This window comes from Rattus norvegicus, chromosome 4 (genome assembly GCF_021556685.1).
Source record: "Rattus norvegicus strain SHRSP/BbbUtx chromosome 4, alternate assembly SHRSP_T2T, whole genome shotgun sequence".
Lineage (NCBI taxonomy): Eukaryota > Metazoa > Chordata > Mammalia > Rodentia > Muridae > Rattus > Rattus norvegicus.
In genome coordinates, this window is record NC_141537.1 from 8,801,740 (window position 1) to 8,824,691 (window position 22,952).

The 22,952-nt window shown below is 44.3% G+C and overlaps 1 protein-coding gene across 5 annotated transcripts in view; it reads right to left on the bottom strand.

Annotated features, from left to right (window-relative positions):
* The window catches only part of Dpp6 (dipeptidyl peptidase like 6), a 906,096-nt gene that overhangs the window by 481,127 nt on the left and 402,017 nt on the right, over positions 1–22,952 (bottom strand). The window contains exon 1 of one of the 5 annotated variants that reach the window (XM_087656311.1): positions 15,039–15,102. Within the exon in view, the coding sequence (XP_087512437.1) occupies positions 15,039–15,080 (42 nt within the window). The 5' untranslated portion in view covers positions 15,081–15,102. 5 annotated transcript variants of the gene reach the window in all.

The following is a 22,952-nucleotide window of genomic DNA, read 5'->3' on the forward strand; positions in this document are numbered from 1 at the left end:
TGTTAGGATTTCACTGTATGGTTGGTGGGGCACCTAGTGAGTCCACTCCCCTCTCTGCAGATTCTGAGGAGGGACAGGTTTGGACAGTTGGGACAGGGACAGTTGTCAGTTTCTTTTTTCCTTCAATTTTAGTCAGCATGCTATAAATTTGAAAATACTGAATGCAGTTGTCCCTCCTCTCTTTGCCCCTTCCTTCCTTCCTTCCTTCCTTCCTTCCTTCCTTCCTTCCTTCCTTCCTTCCTTCCTTCCTCCCTCCCTCCCTCCCTCCCCCTCTCTCTCTCTCTTTCTTTCTTTCCTTCTTTCTTTCTTTCTTTCTTTCTTTCTTTCTTTCTTTCTTTCTTTCTTTCTTTCTTTCTTCAAAGTCTCCTCATGACAAACTCCCTGTGTGTCAGAGGATGACATTGGCCATCTGACCCATCTGCCTCTCTGCCTAGAGTCCTGTGATGACAGGTACGCCCCACTGTGTTCAGCTTATACAGTGTAGAGGCCCAGACTGCCAAACATACATGCTCACTATGAAGCAAGTACCTCAGTGCATTTTAGAGTCTGGCTCTGAGATAAAATGATACAACCTGAGGGAGTAAAGGTCCTCAGAGTCCACTCCTCACCCCACTTTCCCACATAACATTTATCTCTAGGTCCCTATTTATTTCTTATTAGCTTCCTTTCAAAATAGGCTGCACATAGAGTCAAAAACCCTGCTCTTATCTGTATTTTGTTAGGCATTTGCAGATTTCTACCCAGTTTGCCTCTGACAGAGTGTGGGCCAAGGCACACTCTGGTCTGTAGGTCTGCACTGAAAATAAAGCTCTCTTTCAGGCTATTGACAGAATACAAAACATTGTGAGTCTACCTTTGTATTCTCCCATTTTCCTGTGTATGCATGTGGTGTGCACGTGTATATGTTTTGTATACAGGGAGGTACAAGTGTCTGGGTGTACATGATTGCCCAAGCACATATATACAGGTAGGTAGAGTCCCAGGGTTGATCTTGGGAATCCATTTCAGTCACTCTCCTGCCTCATTCATGGAGGCAGGGTTTTTCACTCAAGCCAGCCTTGTTGATATGGCTAGTCTTTGTAGCCATAGCCACATTGCCCTGGAGGTAGATCTCTTGTCCCTACTTTCCAAGATAGGAATTACAGGCAGGCCACCAGCATTTCAATGGGTTTTGGAGATCTGAACTCTGGTCCTTATGTCTGAGTAGCAGCACTTTAACCACTAAGCACACTTTAACCCCAGACCTTGAACCTTCCATTAATTTCATGTTTGTTTTGCATAATTTGACTGCAAGAGCTGTTGAGTCAATATAGAAAACATCACAAAGCCCCTGAGTGTACCCAGCAGACAGCAGGTGTGCATTCTCCCGCACCCCCACCCCTGCCACACACACACATACACACACACCATTGGGAACTGCCAGTGACCATGGGTCACTATAGCCTCATCTGGGCTCCCAGCCATTGATGTGACTTCAGAAGCCCTCCTCTCCAACTTACACTCCCAAGCTACAAGCTGTCTCCCAAGAGGATCCTGTCTTTTGTAAGGCCACCACAGTGATTATGAATTTCTTGACCAATTACCATATGCCAAGGTACTTTACCATTTTAGACTAGGCTTCTGGGTCCTCTTTATATATCATGAAAGAAACATGATATATAAATCTGCGACTCAGTTTTTCCTAAAACATTGGGCCCTACAGTGACTTTTAAAGACCACACTAATTTAACCAACATGTGCCCCTGTCCAAGGCACCAGGGAGCCTATATATTCAGTACTTCTTCATGAGCTATTTAAACATGTCTGTTGGCATTTGCATTGCCTCTCCCATATATGTGTTGCTTTTGTTATTGCTTGGGGAACAAGATAAAACATTATAGCAAAAGCCTTTGGATGGGCAGGTCAGACACAGGCTCTTCATGGTCTGCAGGGCTATCCCCTTGACACTGGCTCTCCAGCCCTGTTCAAGTCCTTTGAAGGAAGGGTTGCTCTACAATTGGAGGGCAGCATACCCCTCATGCTCAAATGGGAATGCTACAAGCAGAAACTGGGTTGTTATGACGACGGAACAGTTATGTTTTAAAGCAATGGGAATACTACCTTACTGGCTTACTGTCTTCCACTAAAACACTTGAACTTGCTAGGATGTTGAGCTGTTGTTTGGATAAATGAAGGGATGGGTACTTAGATGCCTTCCTTTTAACCAGGTTAAAACCCATCTTTGTTCAAAGTTCCACTGATCATCCTGTAAGTCTATGATTTTCAATGATATCTGTGACAAGGCGCTGTCTGAGCACGCTCTGCTAAAGAACCACATGGGAAGTTTAGGTCCCATGTTGAAGTTCGGCATATTCCAGTTTCTGCATGTCCCTGGAGTGAGGCTGACTTGAGGGTGGTCATTGAAGGCTTGATCACTTCCTGATGCTTCTATAGAAGCATCCATCCTATAGGCTGGAAATGCCTGTGTGTGCAAGGAGCAGCTAGCTTCACTTTAAAGGTTAACTGAGAACAACCTGCTGACAATGCAGATTCTAAATGTTTGTTCCTTCTGCAAGGATGACTCTAAAACTCTCTGACCACAAGTTACCAGCAGTCCATGGTCTTTCTCCTTCACAACTGGGGCCCGAGGAGATAGAAAATGTATGAGGCAATCAGAGCACAGTCACCAGAAAGAAGATTTAAGCCCTCAAAAGATGTGGTTGCTGTTGCAAAAGACAAGCATGGGTGAGCTCCAGTTCCACAGGCATTCAAGGCCTGGGGAGACACCTTGCATTGAGCTCTACCAAGATGTGGTGGAGCATATTCCTAATTCCACTCCTGGAGAGGCAGAGGCATCAAGATCCCCATGGTTCATTCACTGGCTAGCAACATCAGACTATATGGCAGATCCTAGGCCAGTGAGAGTCCCTGGAGAAGAGGTGGGAGGGAGGGAAAAATTGAAGAGATGGAAGGGAGGGTGTATTTCATCAAAATGCATTAGATGCTTGTGTAAGATTCTCAAACAGTCAAAAGGTAGATAGTGCCAGCATCCAAGGTTGCCCTATGACCTAGCTTGCTCACACATGCACTTGTATAGATATAATCACAAGCATGCACACATACAATCTTGCAAGATCTTGGAGGAAATGTCTCCATTTCAGAGCCACAGTAGGCTGCTGCGCTGTGCCTAGGAGCACGAAGGTGCCTGCCTCTCACAGAGGGCCCCGAACCTTCACTGTGTGCTGGGGAACAGATCAATAATTTGCATAGTGTGTTTCATGAAACCTTTCTATAATCAAGATAAATTATAACCACTGTTGGAGTTTCTAAAATCCCAGTCCAATAATTTATTCCATAAATTGAGTCTCATAATTCATTGAGAAGTGATTTCTCTTTTGGTCATCAGACTTTAATCATCCCACACGAGACTCTACATCAGAATATGTCTTCCATGTGTCAGCTCTTAGGTCTCAGGCACAATTAGGGTCCTGCCTGATCCTCATGGAAACAGTACTATAAACTCTGCAGCCTTTTACAGCAAGATTGTACATGCATATGGGCATTCTCTCTCTCTCTCTCTCTCTCTCTCTCTCTCTCTCTCTCTCTCTCTCTCTCTCGTGTGCGCACATGCACATACACATACACACCCAACTCTAGCTGTCCTGGAGCTCACTCTGTAGATAGACCAGGCTGTCCTTGAGGCTCAGAGATCCACCTGCCTCTACCTCCTGAATGCAGCATCAAAGGCATGGGCCACCACTGCCCACCATCACCTGAACTCTTAAGAGAGCTGCTAAGGAGGTGATAACGTAATCTTAGTTCATATGTGATGAGCAACTGCAGAAATGGTCAGAGGTGTGAAGGACAACGTGGCACGAATTACTGGATGTCTGGCGGGGGGATGACTCAGTAGAAAAGGGCCTTCTCCCAAAAGTATGAGAGACTGACTTAAAACCTACATAAAGTTAGTGTGGTAGCATGCATACTTAGAATGCCTGTGGAGAGATGGAGGCAGAAATAGGAGAATCCCCTGGAAACCATAGGCTAGCTCACTTGACCTACACAAGAAAGATTCTTTCTCATATAAAGTAGAAGGTGAAGACCAACACTCAAGCTTGACCTCTCTCTCTCTCTCTCTCTCTCTCTCTCTCTCTCTCTCTCTCTCTCACACACACACACACACACACACACACACACGATGCAGGGGAGACTGTGGTAGTTTGAATGTAGTTCCCCACAGGCCCATAGGGAGTACCACTACTAGGAAGTGTGGCCTTCTTGAAGGAAGTGTGTCTGCAGGAGTGGGCTTTAAGGGTTTATACATGCTCAAGCCATACGCAGTGGGACAGTCTCCTTCTGCTGACTGCTGATCAACATGTCGAACTCTTAGCTTTAGCTCCAGCACCATGTCTGCCTGCACACTGCCATGCTTCCCACCATGATGACAATGGACTAAACCTCTGAAACTCTAAGCCAGCCTCAGTTAAATGTTTTCCTTTGTAAGAATTGCCACGGTCATAATGTCTCTTCTCAGCAACAGAAGTCTAACTAAAAGACACACACACACACACACACACACACACACACACACACACACACAATCTTTTGGTCTTCATGTGCAACTACAGTCATGCGCACCCCCACACTTGTATATATATATAACTAAAAACAAAATAAATCTAAGAATGACAAAGACTTAATTGGATGTAGAAGCAGGCCTTTGGTCTTATCTTATTTTTTACAGTAAATGTTTACTCTGTAATAAACCTTGTAAGTGACAAACTATTGGGAATTCAGAGAATATTCCAGCTCTGTGGCATTGACATTCTGGAAACATATACATTCTGTTTTGGATTGGGCCAATCAACCAAATACAAGTTCTGGAGAGTGGCTGAACACAAAGGAGGAGGTGGGATACTTTAAAGAGGGCAGAGACAACAAAAAATGAGACCCTGTATTTCTGCATAAAGCTGCCTGGTGTCCATGGCAGATGCTTGCCCTTAGCTTTCTACTCCAAGCTTTGTATCTTTGGTCCCTCTCAGAGGTACTGGGAGTGGTACACACCTGCAGGATTTCAACAATTCACAGGCCTTTCCTCAGCACACTGATGGGACATAATTCATCTATAGCCTCCGCCTTGTCAACCTTCAGAGAGTGCTAATTGTCTAACTGTCTGCTCTGGCATAATCATAAAACCTTTTAACATTGTACACTGCCACTAGGAAAATAGATTTCTGTTTCCAGAATGTGACCTTCAGCTATTCTCGCTTGGCGTGGAGGCGAGCCATGCATACAGCCTCAACACACCTCATCCATCATGCATCATACCAGCCCAGTCCACCTGGGCAGGCTAGCAGCCCCAGAATGCACCTCCTGTGCTCAATAGCTCATTCCCATAGACTTTTCACACCCCTTCCTTTGCCTACATACTCTATTAATCGTTGCTTTTCTTTGGATTACAGTTATTCAACTCCTGTCACTTAAAAAATGCAACCCCTATCCACTCATCCCTCACATTAGCTTTCAGCATCCGGATTTTTCTACCTTTAGCTTTTTCGGAAACATTTCACCCCAGACTCTCAACTGCTCTGGTACTCATTAAAATGTGTGACCTCTGTTCTTTGATTCGCTGAAGCTTTGAGTTTTAATTTTAATTCATTGAAAATGTGACTGCTTCCCATTTTCTTCCTGCTCTCAAGCTCGATGACCACACCTCAACCCTAATACACATCATTTGCAGTTCTGACTCCATCTTCGCTGGACCCAGCATTGAGTGTCTCTTTCCCAGCCACATGCAACAAGGTCGCCCAAACGTTCTCCATCACTGTGCTCACTGCCTTGAAACTCAGCTCTACCCGCTTAAATATCTCTTAAAAATTCAGAATGGCCATGATTTCCCTATGAAAATTCAGAATGGACTGTGGCATGTGACTTTAGTTCTTAGATTTCAAATCATGAGTCTAACTCATGAATAAAGAAAATAAATTCTTCTTTAATAATATCTATAGTACAATGAGGTGTTTTGGGTTTGATTTCGCAGTGGCAAAGGTAAATTTTGATGTGAAAATAAGTCAGAGCGAAGGCATGTTGAACAGTGATTCTATGCTCAGCGGTAAGAACTTGGAGATGTCGCATATAGTCAGCAGCCAAGGGTGCCAGCTACCATGTCTTGCCCTCTGTGATTGCTGACCTCATCATCTATAAAGACAGTAAATATAGAAAGGGTTGCTTTGCTCACGTCCCTCAGTTGAGGAGGGCCCTGCTTTCTACAGCGCATACCACTTACTACTACCATGGAGATGTGGAGAATCTTGTGGGTACTCCGTCTCTGACTGATCTTCCTAAGGGGGCCTAGCCTACTGGAACTTTCTCTCCCCACCTGTAAAGAAATTTTAACCCAGTAGCAGGCTGCTCTGGCAAGGGATTACATCCAAAGTTATAATCTAGCTGGAATATAGACATGTCCTTAGTACACACCTCTAATTCCTAACAATGAAGATAAGGTTAGTTTGTAGAAGGAAGCGGCAGTATTTGAAGTTGACATCTAACTGAAAGGCACACAAGGTAACGAATCAGAGGAAGAGTTGACAGAGCGAGTCCTAACTCTTGCAAGAACAGCAGAGAAAGAGTGGCTACTTAAGAGCAAGAGAGAGAGAGAGAGAGAGAGAGAGAGAGAGAGAGAGAGAGAGAGAGAGAGAAGGTGGTGGTGTAGTGTGTGTGTGTGTGTATGCCACTTTTACTGGGACAGTTTTATAGAATCAGGTTACAGAGGGAACAAACTAGACACAAGTATAGACAAAATGAGCCAGAGAGTAAGAAAGATTCAGAGATTAGAATATTGCCAAAGTTAGTATAAGGCCACGCAGAACAATTCAGTCAGAAGCCAAGAAGAGCTGGATTGAATCAGTCAGTTTGGAAGATAAGATAGTATGGAGGCAAGAAGTTTTCAGGCTTAGGACTAAGGATAGTTAGAACAGAGAAGGAAATGCTCTGGGCTGGGCCAAGTCATGTATTCACATCACTTGGGTATGGCTCTCATCACTTCATCAAAGGAAATAAAAGTGACATTTACATTTCCTGTCCTCCTCTCACCTTTATTTCCCCTGAGACAGACTTTCGTATATCCCAGATTAGTCTTGAACTCACTATCTATCTGAAACTGCTTTTGATTGCCAAATCCTCATGGGTCTACCTTTTAAGTGGTAGGATAACATGTGGGGGGCACTCTACCAACTGAGTTATAGCCCCAGCTCCACCCTTTCTTTGCACAGTCAACCTAGGCACAGAGAAGTCTGAGGTAATGTCTATGTCCTTGGTGAAGAATGTTTACTCAGAACAGGATGGTGACAGTAATGCCAACTTCCCTGCCCAGGCTGCTTGAGTTCAGTGTATCTGATAGCCATTCACCCACCTTATCTTTATGGGAGAGATTAAAGGAATATTTACTCTGATGTTCATTTAGCTCTTATTTCATCAGGTTATACACTTTGTAAACAGAGAGGGAACTTCCAAGTGACTTTCCTGTCCCTGTTTCCCATGAGCTGAGGCTTTTAATGTCTGCATCCAGGACAGAGAGTCTAGAGGGCAGCTGTGACAGGATTTTCAGTTGACTGCTCATGGTGGCGACCGTAAGAAGACAATCTCCTCCAGTTTCTGCAGATGTTCTGCAGGCTCCCATGGAAATCTTTCATGACATTGTAAGGATCTATAATCATCTGTAAATGCCAGCGAACCTTCTGCTTTGACATCTTGGCAACAGATGATGAGGCGCAGTTTCAGTGGCTTTTGTTCCTATGCTATGGGGAGGAACAGTGTGGATGTGGCTAGAACAGCAGCTACCTTTGGGCCCAATCTGCTCAGAGGAAGGAAATAAGACAGTGAATTGTCTGCAGAGAGAGCTTAAAACAGCAACAGATGTGACCAAGGGTCAGTTGGCCTCATGATAATGGCAGATTTGCAGTTCTAATAAGCCTGAGCATCAGAGGCATCCCTGCCTAGGAAACCAGGTTTGAGGCTTCTATCTCCAGTCACCACAAATGAGCCTGTTCCCCAAATCAGCTACATCTTCACCATGCTTGCTTGCTTTCTCTCTCTCTCTCTCTCTCTCTCTCTCTCTCTCTCTCTCTCTCTCTCTTGTTCTTTCTTTCTGTCTGTCTGTCTTCCTTCCTTCCTTCCTTCCTTCCTTCCTTCCTTCCTTTCTTTCTTTCCAGCAACACACACACACACACATATACACCATTCACATTTATGTGACATTGTGAGGCTATGCCCCTCTGTAGGGTATAGCCAATAAGGTTTAGTAACTGGGCATCTTCATTTTTACCCAAGAACAAACCCTCCTACCATACTAGGTCAAGTTTAGGGTGCATCTTGCAAGCCCTAGCAGATGCCCATTTCACAGCTAGTATTTGAACACCACTGCCTCTGGCATGTCCCTTCACAGTCTCCTGCTACTTCTGCCTGGGAGACAGCCACTTCCAAAGACCGCCTGTCCATTTCACACATGAATTTTCATTGCCTCTTGTTCCCTAAACCATCCATGTCCAAACCATCTACAGCCTGTGAGCTAAATGGTTCTAGGGACATTTCTGCCTGATCCCTGGGCAGCAGTTTGCCCCCTGTTCTATTCTAATGACTTCCCCTTAGCCACTCCAAATTCTCATCGATTAAGCAATAGTGCCCTGGTATACACCAGACTTCTCCACAATGTATAATATACTTGTATGACACTTCCCATGCGAGAATGGAGAAATGGAGGTACAAACTGGCCATATAATATGTAATTATGGCTCTGCTTGTCTGGAGCCAGAAAATCTCCTGTACCTTGTAAATTTCAGGACCTCCCATGTTGCACTACAAACTGAACTGTTTACCTCACTTTTTTCTTCCCCTCCTTTTCATTCTCTTCCCCTCTCTCTCCTTCCCTTTAAAGATGATCTTATCCTATACCTCATTATTAGCCCAGGTTGGCCTCCAACTCATGAAGATTCCCCCTGCTGTAGGCTTCTGAATGCTTGGACTATAGGCAAAACCATGTGCCCTACTTGCAATGCTGGATTTTTAATTAATGTCCAAATTTCAGAATGGAAGACGTGATTAGGAAATTGATGTGCCTTCAGGCATTGACTCCTCCCCCAACCCCATGCACAATCCTGTATTCGACCTTCCCTGGCTCGTTCACAACCCAACACTGGCCTCCCTTTGACTTTTTTCTTCTAAGATCTCTTCCTCTCTTTGTTCTGACACAAACTCCTTTCAGTCAAGAGATTCATTCTTCTTGCTGGGAAAAAAAGCCACCAGGGAAGATTGTATTTAAAGACAGACAAGCTGGGTTTCCTATTAAATAAAGCTGTCTGAATTCATCTTTGGGAAAGGCATTTCTTTCTAACCAGGGAGAAACACCGTTTTTATAGTTCCCACATAAGATCAGAAAAAGGAAAGAAGTCCATTTGTTTCCTTCTACAAGTTCACAGGCAAAAACAATGCCTCCCCCAAGCCCCTGTCAAAAGCTCATAATACCAGTTCAAAGGTATCCACAAGCCCTTAGGAGTCACATATATACATCCACCATCTCCCACGACAGCTACTCTAAAAGGAAGCATAGGCCTGAGCAGAGTACTGCCTATATGGTAGCCATCAGAGGACACAGGAGAAAGTATGATTTAAGTTCTGCTTCAGAGAGCACAACCTGGGAGGTCTGCGAAGGTTTTGGAGTCACCAGAAGTCAGCTGCAAGCCCTAGTGTGCTTGTGCATGGTCATGAATGTCATGGTCAGGGTCTAGTGAACTTCAGGACCCAAGACCAAGAAGCATGTGGTCTCTCTCTGGGGCCCAGATCTCACCTTGCACCCATTGTCAAGACCAGCATGAACAAAGTCTCCAGCCCTGAAGGATGGTCTTTATAAACACTAAAGGGCACATCCCATAGAAGTCAGCATCTGCTGACTCCAAACTTCCCTGGGGTATGTTATCACAGGGCAGGGAAAAGCATGGCTGCCCTCACCAGAGCTCCACAACCAACAGGCACTGGAATCTTGTCTGTGAGTCTTAGGCAACATAATTTATAGCCTCAAGACCTTAAATCCCAAGTTCACAATAAATAAGCTAAAAGAATAAAGCATATACAGAACACACTTCCCTTCTTCCCTGGTTCCTATTCCAGAAAGTTCTCTACTTCCTCATCCATGGGAATGTGCCAAGACTCTGCACACACTGTTGCAGGTCTAAGCTGCTCCACCATGGCACACTGGGACCCTCAGCAACTGTGAGCCCAAAGCAATCCTTTTCCTCAGGTTGCTTCTGGGTGTTGTAACAATGTGTAGCTAATATAAGCTGTAGGCCAGTCTAAACTGATCTTACAGCTTAATCATCCTAATTATGGGGGCTCAACAGTTGGGTCTGTGGTTGAGGGCACTCGCTGCTCTTGCAGAGGAACTGGGTTCAGTTCCTAGCACTCACACGGTAACTCACAACTGTATGCAATTCCAGTTCTAGAGAATCTGGCTTCTGTGGGCGCCAGACCCATCCATTTATTTATTCTTGTTTACGTGCCTTGCAGGTATATACAGGCGAGTAAAACTTTGCAACACTCATATATAGGAACTAAGAATAAATAAATCTTTATATTCAAGAAGAGATATTTGATAGTAACAAAGTAGTCAATTAATTAGTTACAGAAAATAATTAACACAGCCATATAAGCACAGAGCATTGAAATACATGACACACAAAAAAATGTGATGGATCTGCTTAGGTCTTCAAAGTCCTCAGGTGCTCACATCCCACACATGGTAATTGACAGAACACTTAAGCACTACTTCAGGAGGATTGTAGGAAATTTACAAGGCACAATCAGTCATCCTGACTTGATTGGCACTTAGAGAACTTCCCCCTAACACGTTAACAGTATGCATTCTTTATGACAGGCATGGTGGTCCAGGTGGTAGTCCCAGCACTTGGGAGGCAAGGCAGGAGGATGAGGAGTTTAAAGTCATCCATGGTGACATAGCAAGCTCAATACCACCTTTGGATGCTCTTCCTGTTTGACTGTAGCCTGGTTTCCATCAGTTTCCTTTTACAAAAACCATTAAAACAAGGAAGAAAAAAATTAAGTCTTAAAGGGGTGTGTTATTTAATCATAAGATAATTACAGTAGACATATAAAAAACAAGATATTTAAGAAAGGTTTAAAAGCAGAAGAATAGGGATAGGTAAATCCATGATTAAAGCTAAACAACAGTTAAAGAACACATTAGAAGTCCGGGAGTTTGAGAAAGTACTGTTTGGGGAGAAACACGAAGATTTCAATGCTTATATTGAAAGGAAAGTAGTCAAAGTAACATACATGCCTCCTTTAAGAAGTCAGAAAAATGCAAATGAACCCCAGATAAGTTAAAAGAAGGAGGAGATGAGCAAGATGAGGAGGAGGAAGAGGAGGAGGAGAGAAGGGGGAAGAAGAAAATATGAGACAGGGAGGAGGGGAGAGAGGGAGGGTGGGATGGAGGGAGAGAAAAAGAACTGGCAAATGCGGCACAGAGTGTAGAACTTATTAGAATTTTTTGTTTGTTTGTTGGCTTTTTTGAGACAGGGTTTCTCTGTGTAGCCCTGGTTGTCCTAGAAATTGCTCTGTAAACAATGTTGGCCTCAAATTCACTGAGATCCATCTGCTTCTGCCTCCCAAGTGCTGAGATTAAAGGTGTATACCACCACCAACCAGCAGGAATTATTTATTTAAGTTTATGTATTTCTATTTTACATGCAAGTGTTTTTCTGGCATTATATGTGAGTGTCCTGTGGACGTGCCTGGTACCTGTGGAGGACATAAGAGGGTGATCCCCTGGGATTGGATTTACCCATGGTTGGAGCTACCACATGGGTGCTGAGACTCAAACCCCGGTCCTCTGGAAGAGCAGCCAGTGGTCTTAACTGTTGAGCCCTTCTCTCCGGTTTTGGTATCCCTTGTTCCAGGTCCAAGGTGCCCAGTACTCATACAGCAGTAGCTGCTTTCCACAGTCTGTATGCTTACACCTTCCCTTCCCTAATCTTTCCATTCTACCCATGTGTCTGTATTTAAACAACATTCCATCTGATAACTTTCATAGTCCCCATCAGAAGTGTTCAGTTCAGTTTATTCCCAACATGCTAAGTGCAACCCTGCAGCCCTGCACCTTCTTGTTTCTCTGTTACTGCACCATTTGTGCCAAATCAAATATTTTTGTATTTAGGATTTCCCTTTCAAATCTTTATAGGAATTCTATCATTTACTTTGTTCATTCAATAACTATACTGGACAGGCTCACCTCAATTCAGGGTTGTATTAATTCACATAAAATAAGACACTTACAAATTCCAATTAAATTTATAAAAATTTAGTTTCAAGCAGTTGCATATCCTCTTTTTTAAAAAAGATTTTACTTTACTTTAAATTCTGGGTACATGTGCCATACTGTGTGAGAGTGTGCAGCACAGTGAGTGCTGGCACCCATGGAGGCAGAAGAGAGGACCAGATTCCTGGAGCTGGAGTTACAGGGAGTTGAGCCATCTGACTTCGAGCCTCTGCAAGAGCAGAAAATTCTCCTCACTGCTGAGCCATCATCTCTTCGGCTTCTCCATGTAATTCTTATCATACATCTCAGGTCATATCTTAAAGCCAAAATTATAACTATATCTAAAGAACTAAAGGAGAACATGGCCATAATCAATGAACAGGGGAAGTGCTATACAAAATCAAAGCTAACATCTCACTACTTACACTATAAACTATTTTAAAAGGGAGGTTAAGTACATGAATACACAAATACACAATATTTTCTATTTATTTGTTTATTTATAATTACTTAAGACCTCAAGTTTATCTTGGACATGGTTTGAGTATTACTTTTCTTTTATGTGAAACTTTGTTCCATGTGTCCTATCCCACAGGTTGAATGGATCAAAATGTCAGTTTTCATTTATTTGAAAATACTATTTTATCTTAAAGAAAAATCTTTCTACCTGTTTTTATTTCCCTATTTTTCAGCTCTCTAAAAATTTCTCTAGCATTTTCTACTGAGAAGTCTCATTGCGACTGGAGCAGTGTTTCCTTGCATGTAATATTCTTTCTCAGACTACTTTGGAGGATTTCTTGTTATATTTGATTTTCGCTGATTTTTTTATTATGGGCATGGGGTCTAAAGTTAGTATTTTAGCTATTTTTTTCTTCTGTCTGTTTCAGACTCACCTAATATGTATCTTTCCCTACTTGAGTATGACCCTTCATAACCCATTGTAATTTTCCATTTCTTTTCTTTGTTGCTCTGCTGGGTCCTCTCTTGATCTGTTTTTCCTTTGGTCAGCATTTCTTCTGCAGTCCCCGGGCTATGACTAGGTCCATGCCCTGCATTTTTATTTAATATATACTAATTAATATGTTTTCAGTTACAAAATTTTCTTGAAAAAATTTCACCACATTTGTTTATTTGTTGTGAACGCCTGTTTGTGCTTGCATCCCTCAGCCTTTGTCTGTCAGTCAGAAGAAAATTTTGAGGAGTCGCTTCTTCCTCCCACCATGTGGGTCCTGGGGATTGAACTCAGGCAACCAGGCTTGACAGTAACCGGCTTTACCTGATTGAACATCTCATCGACACTCAAAGGCCAGGTGACTGCTGAGCCCTCAAATAGCCCCCATCGCAGCTCTATCACCCTGCTTTCTCCCCTGCTGAGCCAAAGAAACCTAATAATCACACATGCGAACTCCAATTTACAGCCCCAAGGAACCCAGTCTTCTGTGAACAGCAAAAAGAACATACTCGGCAGGAGTGTGGGGCAAGCCTTGGGAGAGCAGGGAGCATCCTGATTCTATGCTAGACAGACAAATGGTTCTTCCGACAGTTGGTTCAGACAGATCCACTTTGGGGAAAATTTACTTTTGAAAACTTAAAACAAGATGACTGAGGTTTTCTTAATATCTTCTGTTTTATTTCATTTTTTATTAGGCACACATATGACTGTGGTTTTTTTTTTTCCCCTTCGGAGCTGGGGACCGAACCCAGGGCCTTGCACTTTTGCACTTGCTAGGCAAGCGCTCTACCATTGAGCTAAATCCCCAACCCCATGAGTGTGGTTTTAATATATTTTCCATTCTTTCAGAGTTTCACCTTAATCATGTCTATCCTCTGCTCCTTTAACTCCTCCCAGATGCACTCTCGCCTCCCAGACCCCTCACCTAAGTCCTATTAATGCTGCCCACATGCTCAGGAGGGTGGAATCAACCACTGAAGTAGGGTCAATCTACTAGGTGCCATATTCCTATATAAAACTGACTCTCCCTGAGCAGCAATCCGCTGTCCTTAGTGAGGATTGGGGGTTCATGAGTCTCTGCTCCATGCTAGGAAACTGGCTGGCTTGATTTTGTGGAAGCCCCGTAAACCCTTGGTCAGTTAAAATGCAAGTGAAGGAAGTGAGGATGAGCTGGCCTCTTGTTGGCATGTGGAATCCTTTCCATCACAGCCTTCTGCCCTGAAGTTCACTGTACCTCATGGACTTTCTGAGCACATATATCAGACCCAGTTCACATCTAATGAATGGCAAGGTCAGACTCCCCACCTGTCATGCTCAAAATATAGCAACAGCAGGTAAGCAACTATCATTGTTCATCTCCTGGAGGACTCACCATTATAATAAACAGTTAGAGAGACTTGATGGAATAGAGCTATGCTGGTTATAAATGGATCAGGTCCTTGTTGTGCATCCTGGGTTATCCTTACAGTATGTACAGTAAGGAAGTCACCGGGAAAGAGATCAGCTAGTCATGTCCCAACATCATCATGTGCTCCAGAGTCAAGATGCTGCGGGGGACAGGAATTTGTCACATTCTGGTATTTAGTCCTCTGCCATCTTGCCTTGGCTGAGGAATAGACAGAAAGTGGAGATCTTAGTTGCCATTGTCCATTCTTGTTTAGGGCACCCTTGCCACAGCGGGACTCAGAGACAAGAGTTAGGCCAAGGCGCAGAAACTTAGCTACACACAGAAGGGAAATGCTAGAGGATAACTTGTGATCTTTTAAAGATCACAAGACAAACCTGTATGGAACTCTCAGGGCTTCCACACCACAGCACGCACATGTCTGAAGAGAAAATTCAGCCCAGTGGCTTTAGACAGGCATACCTCTAGTGGAGTGTCCTGGTTTTTCTGAAAAAAAAACCTCAGGGCTTTCATTCCAATTAGGAAATGGTATGCCTTCTAAGCTGGCCCTCACAAAATGACCTCAAGCTCTGCCTGAAGTGAAGGTAGTAAAGCACAAATTTGAAACCTTCCTGACCTGCTGGCAAACGTCAGGCTAGAACTTGTGTGATGGCTCACCAGGTGCCAAGATCCGAAAACTTGATTTGATCTCTGGGAGCCATATTGTAGAAGCATCACAGTGTGGCACACACACTTAAATAAACAACAAACAAATATAATTTTCCAAAGGGAAAACGTTTTGGCTAGACCTGATATTTCTATTCTGCAAACTGGTCTGACCTCACAGAGATATGCACCTCTTCCAGAAGGAGTGTGAGTTGCTTATGAGAAGAGTACAATTTTATGCTGCTTGAGTCAAAGAGATACTCCTGTAAGTTGGTCTGTGGTTAGTGTCCAGCACAGCCCTGCAGAGGAATTGGGTGACTGTTCCAGTCTCAGCCCTGCTCCTTATAGCCCCATGGCAGTGTGGCCCTCGATTTGGTCTGCCACTGTGCCACAGCAGTGAGTATGGCATTTCCTCATCAGATTGTCGCAAGACCTAAGTCCCTCTGGCTGGACTAGAGATAAGGCTTGGCCCATTCACCAGTGATTGGATTATCAACTCAGTGAGTGCCCTATTTCCTCTTACAGGAGAGAAGCATTGCAGCCCTTCTGAATTATGAAGGCTTCACAGCAAAGCTGTTTCTTTAGTATGTGTCAATATAACTTGAGAATCCTGAGTTCAGGCCTCAGGAAAAGTGTACATCTTCATATTTGATAAGAAAATTATATTCTTTGTCGGAGCTGTCAAATGAGTCTTGAACATGGTAACAGAGCAATGAAAATGCTATTTATAACCCTAAATATCAAACTGTTCCCCAAAGTGACAAGATCAATACTGCAGCTCAGAGCCTCGCCCTCATTGGGAGACAATGCTATTAAAAACATCAGATAGCACATTTCTCAGGGAAGGGGAAGATGCTTCAGACATCTGCAAAGAATCTCTCGTGGGATCCAAAACTTTCCTTCCAATGAGGTAAAGTCAGTGTTAAGTGTTCTAGAGCTTCTCAGGAAATTCAGAATCCTCTTCTGCTAGTCTATTGCCTGACACCATGCTTCTGGATACCCTGTGGACCTACAGACTGGGCTGTCTTAGATGAGACGCTCCCATACCCCCTACCCCCCTCCCAACTGAGTGAAGAACAAGGTACTGTTTCCATACTTTACAATGATTTTTATGGAGACGGAGTGCCTGAACATTCAGGAGAATAACAGATTCTAGAATGATTGACTGGGCTAGGATGACATTGATGTCATCTTCAGGAGAGAAGAAGCAGGGAGAGAAGGGGAGGGGGAGGGAGAAGACTGAGAGGAGAGTAGAAAAGAGAAGAGGAAGAAGGGGAGGAAAAGAAAAAGAAGAGAAAGTGGGAAGAGAGGAGTTTGATGACAAGGATGTTGGGATTGAGGGGCTCAGTCCAGAACATGGCGGGAGGCTGGGCAATAAATGGGGTGAGTTCAGGTGAGCAGGCACTGGGCTGGGCTGTGTCCATTAACACAGTCTGGTGGACCCCATGGGTGCCTTGAGTCCTTTTAATTCCACACTGGGAGGAATTAGTGCTTTGGGTTAAAATGTACTGTATTTCAGAGTCTGTTCTTCTGTCAGCTGAGACTGGCGGTAAGGTCACCACTCACTCACCCGCCACTTTCCTTGTGCTGACTCACACCACCATGCTTGCTAGACACCAAGAAAGCCCTCTAGGCGTCCTGAAAACTCCTGAGGCCTGGAGTCAGAGCCAACCACTCGTAGGGCAGGCTTACAGGTGGCAGACAGAAAACTCTTGAACCCTGACCTCCGCACACCATGTGAAAAGGCTGTCACCAGACTTGGATTTGATCAAGCTTTATGCTGATACCCAGTCCCTCAACTGTGATATTTTAAATTATCTTTTGTCATTTTAAACTCGCAGAGCTCACAGGTGCTGTTTGGAAGAAGAGGGACTTAGGCGAGGACTCAGGCTGGGGCAAACTATCCAACAGGGGCACCCAAACTTGGCTGGGTGCTGCAAACTCTGCAGCCATATGCATTACACTCTTTCTTATTTTCCCAGTAGACTGACCACCTATTATGCCACAAGGCTTTTTGTGATTGCAAGAAAATGGCAAATAGGAACCCAGGAATCCTTGAGGTGGACCTGATATAATCCCCCACAATGTAGTTGTCATGGCAGCACATATCCACTCTCTATGTTTATGGCTGGGACAGAACTGATAAGTGACATTTCACTCAGCACAGAAAGTTATGAATTCAGCAATGGGGAGGGGACAGTCCAAGATGCAGAGGAGTGTGTGGGCAGGTGGGCAGTCTGTCTGGAAATGCTTCTCTGAGTGTGGACTAACTTGACAATAAAGAGGAAACTATTCTTATTCATACTGTAGAGATAGGATGCTCCTTGAAGACAGCAGGCCAGAAAGGATCCATCGAATGGGTCCACTTGTGTAATGCCCAGGAGTCACCAAATCTATAGAGGCAGACGGGTAATGGTCAGCTTCTGGGACAGGAGTAGGAGAGTGACTGCTTACTGGCCCAGCATCTGTCTTGTGTTAAGTATTAGAACTGATTGTGGTGATGGTTGAAGCACCATGTCAGCCTACTTTTAAACACTGAATTGAATACTTCAGATGTCTGAGTTGATTTGCATACAAATCAAATCAATTCCCAGGATATCAGAAGCCCAATGTGCAGGACCACCAGTGGGTGACCTTGGGAAGTCTTGGGAAACTGATCCCGAAGCTCGTTAGGGGAAGGTCACACTGTCTTTCTGTGGATCGATGTGAGGCCAGCTCACCCTACATGATCTGCCCGAGGCCCAGGGAGACAGGACTACAGCCTAGGCATGTCTGAATTACCCAGAGTCTTAGCCATCAAGACTCTGGGAAGCTCAGACTTTGTACTCCTCACACAGGAAATAGATTAAAAATTAGAAACCCTAGGTGATGTGTAATCCCATATTACTGGCATCTCTAGGCTTAGATCAGTCATTTTGCTCTATTCTGGCCTCTATAATAACTCTATTTCCTGTCTCTTATATCTTTCTCACCTAGTAAGTGACAAGAATGACCCTGATCCCCCTGTGTCTTTCCAACAGGGTGGATAGTTCTCCAGGCAACTGTCTGTAGCCAAGTAAAAAATGGGGGTAGAGGATAGGATGTGAATCCAGGGTCTGTCCAGGTAAGCGATTACAGACAAAGCCTCCCAACTAAAAGTGTGGCTCAGGACCCAGAAATATATGCCTGGAGCCAATGCACTGAGAACCATCTGGGCCTCATGATCCAGGAGGAGATATGCAGTTTTTGGAACAAATGTCTAGGAAGCTAAAAATAGAGATATGCTAAAGGTCACTGAGTATACCTAGATCTTTCTGTGGAACTCTTACCCTAGAGGCACAGCATCCCATTGTCATGGAAACAGGAATACTCCCTCGATTCCCAACATCAAATGCCACACACAGGTTGTCATCCCAGACTGTTGGCAAAGCCACAGGGCTACACCACTAAACAGGCTGGCTCCCCACCTGTCACCTTCTTTCTGCTGCTGTCTATGCTGAAGTCTGTCATGAAAGGTACCGTGGACATGGAAGTCTCTTTGACTTCTAGTTGGGCACCCCACATACTCTGTCACCCCACTGGACTGACTGGACTGAAGGGCTGAATGCACAGTGAAGGGTTGAGAAACACGATTCCATTCTTTTTTCTTTCTTCCTAGCTCAACCTGACATACCCTGAAAAACCACCTTCGTTCTACCATGAAACATGACCTACCGCTTTCCTTTCTCTATGTATTCCTGGTCACAATGCCTGCTGCATAGGAGAGGTTCTGCTTTAATTGCTGGGCCCTTCTCTAACTATGGTTCTTCTCTATGGTTTCCTCAGAGGATGACCTTAGCAGGAATTTCTCCTCATAGTCCAGAAAGCAGAAGTCTGAGTTTAAGGTGATGTTAGGCCTGGTTCCTTCTGAGACAATGGAGGCCTCTTCCTGCTGTTGGCAGTCAGTGAAGGTTGTCTGCAGCTCCTTGGCTTATAGAAGATGCACCATCAAACCCCAGCTTCCTAAAGTGTGTACGGCTATCCCAGTTGTGATATAACTACGACGAGATTCATGAAAAATTGGGCAACACAGAAAAGTTTCTGCTTAATAAACAAAAAATTAGTTCAAAGTCAAGCGTGCAGTGACCCTGGGGGTGTTTCTGGAAGCATTTATCTGTGCCACAGACATGACATCACTCCAGCCTTGATTCTGAACCCATGACATGCACCTGAGCTGTGTACACCATCTCTCCAGGAGATGCCTGAAACACTGACCTTGGGTTGAAGAGACTGTTGCAGGGCTTTCAGTGCCTGCACATGGCTTTCCACTCTTCTAGAAGTGAGGGTTCACTTCCAGAAAGCGACAACTTTCAGCCACCGTCTCCCTCAGTATGTGGCCCCAGACTCACATTTAATTATCTTGTGGTATTGTAAAGATTGCTGTGTCATTTGCTGAGTTGAGTTTCATACACAAACACTAAACGAATTTTTGGCGTGGGATTAGGATACACTTTCCCACCATTTCTAAAATAGTCCCAAACTTATCTCTGCCATTTTGTACCTTGTATTTATTCAAAGCAGTGTTTTGAGCATTAATGATTATACAATCAAACTATCGATTAACTCTAGAAAGTGTTGAAGATGCCCTGTGTCTTGAAGCATCAAGCTTTTAGCCAGGATGTAATTTTCTTTGTAAAAAGAAGCACATCTCATTAGTATGTGTGTTGGGTCAACAGACACTTGAGTGTGTCTATGAGGGTGTTTCCAGGGAGACTCAGCTGAGAAAGAATAGCTACCCTGAAGATGGGCATCACCATCCCCTGGGTTGGAGAATAGAAGTAAATAAAGAAAAGAAAGTGAATGGTAGTTAAGGATGCATCCTTCTGCTTCCTAAGGATGCAATGTGAGCAGCTGCCTCACACCCCTGCCTTCTTGCCTTTCCCACCAGGTGGACTGTATCTTTGAATTATGAGCCATAATAAACTCTCTTTCACTTAGTTGTTTTTGTCACAGCACCCAGAAAATTATCTAGTATAGCACACAAAATTAAAAATTATATGTATTCTAAAGAATGTTTTAAAGTGAATTCATTTAGGATTCCTTTTCATTTGCATACATATTTCACATACTTACATTGGGGCCATGTTAAAATCGCTCTGTTAAAGTTGGAGTACGGAAATCAGAGAGAAAGTTATGGAGCCCGCCTCCATTTGCACATAGTGATGCCATGCTTTGTCTAGCTGAGTCCGCATGATTCTTTCTTTGTGTCAGAACAGATGTCATATGGACTGGGGTCCATACTGTACAAGAACTATGTGAACTGAGCAGGTGACATCTCTAAGGCAGGCCAGGATTCTCTGTGTGAACTGTGGGTGAACACAGCCATGCTTATAGCAGACAGGCCCTCGCTTATTTGACTAGACATAAACTGTAGACTGCTGTGTGCTGCTCCTACAGGCTGTGGCTGTGAGGATGCTATATTATCATGGGATGAGCAAGGCAAGGGATGCTTCCAAAACTACCTCCCTCCCATCTAACCACTACTTCTACTCCCGAGATCAGCAGAGGTGCCACTCTCTCTGTTCTAGATCTTTCTCAAAGAATGCATCCCAGCTCTTCCTGGGTGCTCCATTTTCCAGCTGGCAGACCTCTCTCTCTAGATTCCCTCTCACACCAGTTTCCTTCTCAGTGAGATAATTTTAGCCACATTTCCCCTTCAAAACACAGTGGCTGGCAGTGGCTTATTTTTATCGCCAGCAACAAAGTTGGTGATCTGTCACATAAATAGTGAGAGGAACTTGAGAGTCTCCTCAAGATGTCAGCACTTTGGGCTCCTGGCTTCTCTGCTGCTCCCCATCATTTATTTCCATCTGCAGTCCTTATGCATTGTGTTTCATTGAGCTCAGATGTGTTGGTCTGGCTGCTGCCTGTCTTCCCTGTGCTTGGCAGCATCGAGATACCAACGGAGGAGAGACAGTTGCCTAATGTGAGCCCTGCAGGTGTGATGTGTGAAGGCTGTTAAAAGCCTGGACAAAAGAACACACATGCATGCATACATGCACAGACATGTACACACACTAAATCTCCATCCTGCCTCAGTAAGTGAATGTGTGTGTGTGTGTGTGTGTGTGAGTGTAGGTCAGAGGATATCATCAACTGCTTGTTCCTGCCTCTGAGTCTCTTTTGTTAGTCACTGCTGTGGATATCATCCTTGCTGGCTCTCAAGCACCAAGAGATCCTCCTGTCTCCATCTCCACCCTTTGTATCTCACCTCTGCCTCCCATGGCACCATTGTGTTCTATCTGCCTATGGTTCAACTTTAGCCCTGATTTCTGCCACTGCATCCAAAGTACAACATCACAACCTAAATGGATCTTGAGTCACCTGCTGGGTGGGAATGGGGGTCCTATCACATGACCACCAGGCAGTTTCATATGTGTACATTTCAAAATCATCAGAGTACACGAACTAGTTAGTTGTGCCAATCCCCCAGTTGTACCCTGGCAAAAGATCATAGAGAGGGTGATACTGATATAAAAATGTCTGGTGTGTGTCATTAGTCTTTCAAAGAGCATGAACCATACTCAGAATGAGCCTACTGTCTGTACTTCCTTCCCCATCACTAGTTTCTCTGCCTCTGAAAGGACTCAGTGCTGGGGCTTCCCTCTGACCTCAGCTCCATGTCTCCATGCGTGTTGACTGGCTCTGTGTCCTGCATCATTGGGTGACTGGCCATTGAACTTATCCTGCCATGAGGCCTTGTCTTGACCATCTGCTGTCAGCACAACCCTTATGCCCAGCTCTGCAGTGCTGCGTATCTGCCCGATTTCAGCACTACTAGCTCTGACTTCTTGGGTAGGATTCCTGCTGCTTTGTGGTAGAACGACTTTTTGTATTCCTGTCCCTGGATACATACTGCTGAGAAGTCCTATTTTTGCTGTTTCACTGAGGGGTTCCAGCCAAAGTGTCCTGCTGCAGAACACTGTGATTCTAGCATTTCAAGCTGAAGCCCTTCAAGGAGCACAGCTCCCCTTAGGCACATGTAGGACATGTTCCCGTACAGTGCTAAGAGCCCTGAATTCTCACACTTGACAGGTGTCCTTTGCTATTGCTCAGCATCCTTTACTGTGTCTTGGACCACAAGGGAAGGAGACACAGCCTAGGTTATGGTGGTCGTCTCCCCTCAAGTGATGTTGCTAAGCTCTGGAATGCTGCCCAGCTGCCAGATTTGAGCACTACTGGATCTGGCTTCTTGGGTAGTGTTCATGCTACTTTCTGGTAGAACTCTATTCTGGATGCTGCTCATGTGTGACTTGTGTTAAACTTCAGACACTACCCACAATCTTGTGAAGGGAAGATTATATCAGGAACCCAGGGTCCCATCATTCTTCAGGTTAAAGCAAAATAGAAAATAATGGAAGAGCTGGATAGACAAGAAGAATCTGTGATGAGATCCATAGTCTGGATCATAAGATGCCTTACAAAGGTCAAAACGGAGAAAATGCCAAGAGGCTACACTCTGAACAGAATGGGGATCATAATGTATTTTCCTTCATGGTAATGTGGAAGTGCATTTAAACACACACGGATATAGTGTGAAATCTGTTGCATGGTTACCACCTTTGTTTAGTCTTTCTGTTCATGGGGGTGGGACTCACATGCTCAACCCCTAGCTGAGGAGATTTTGG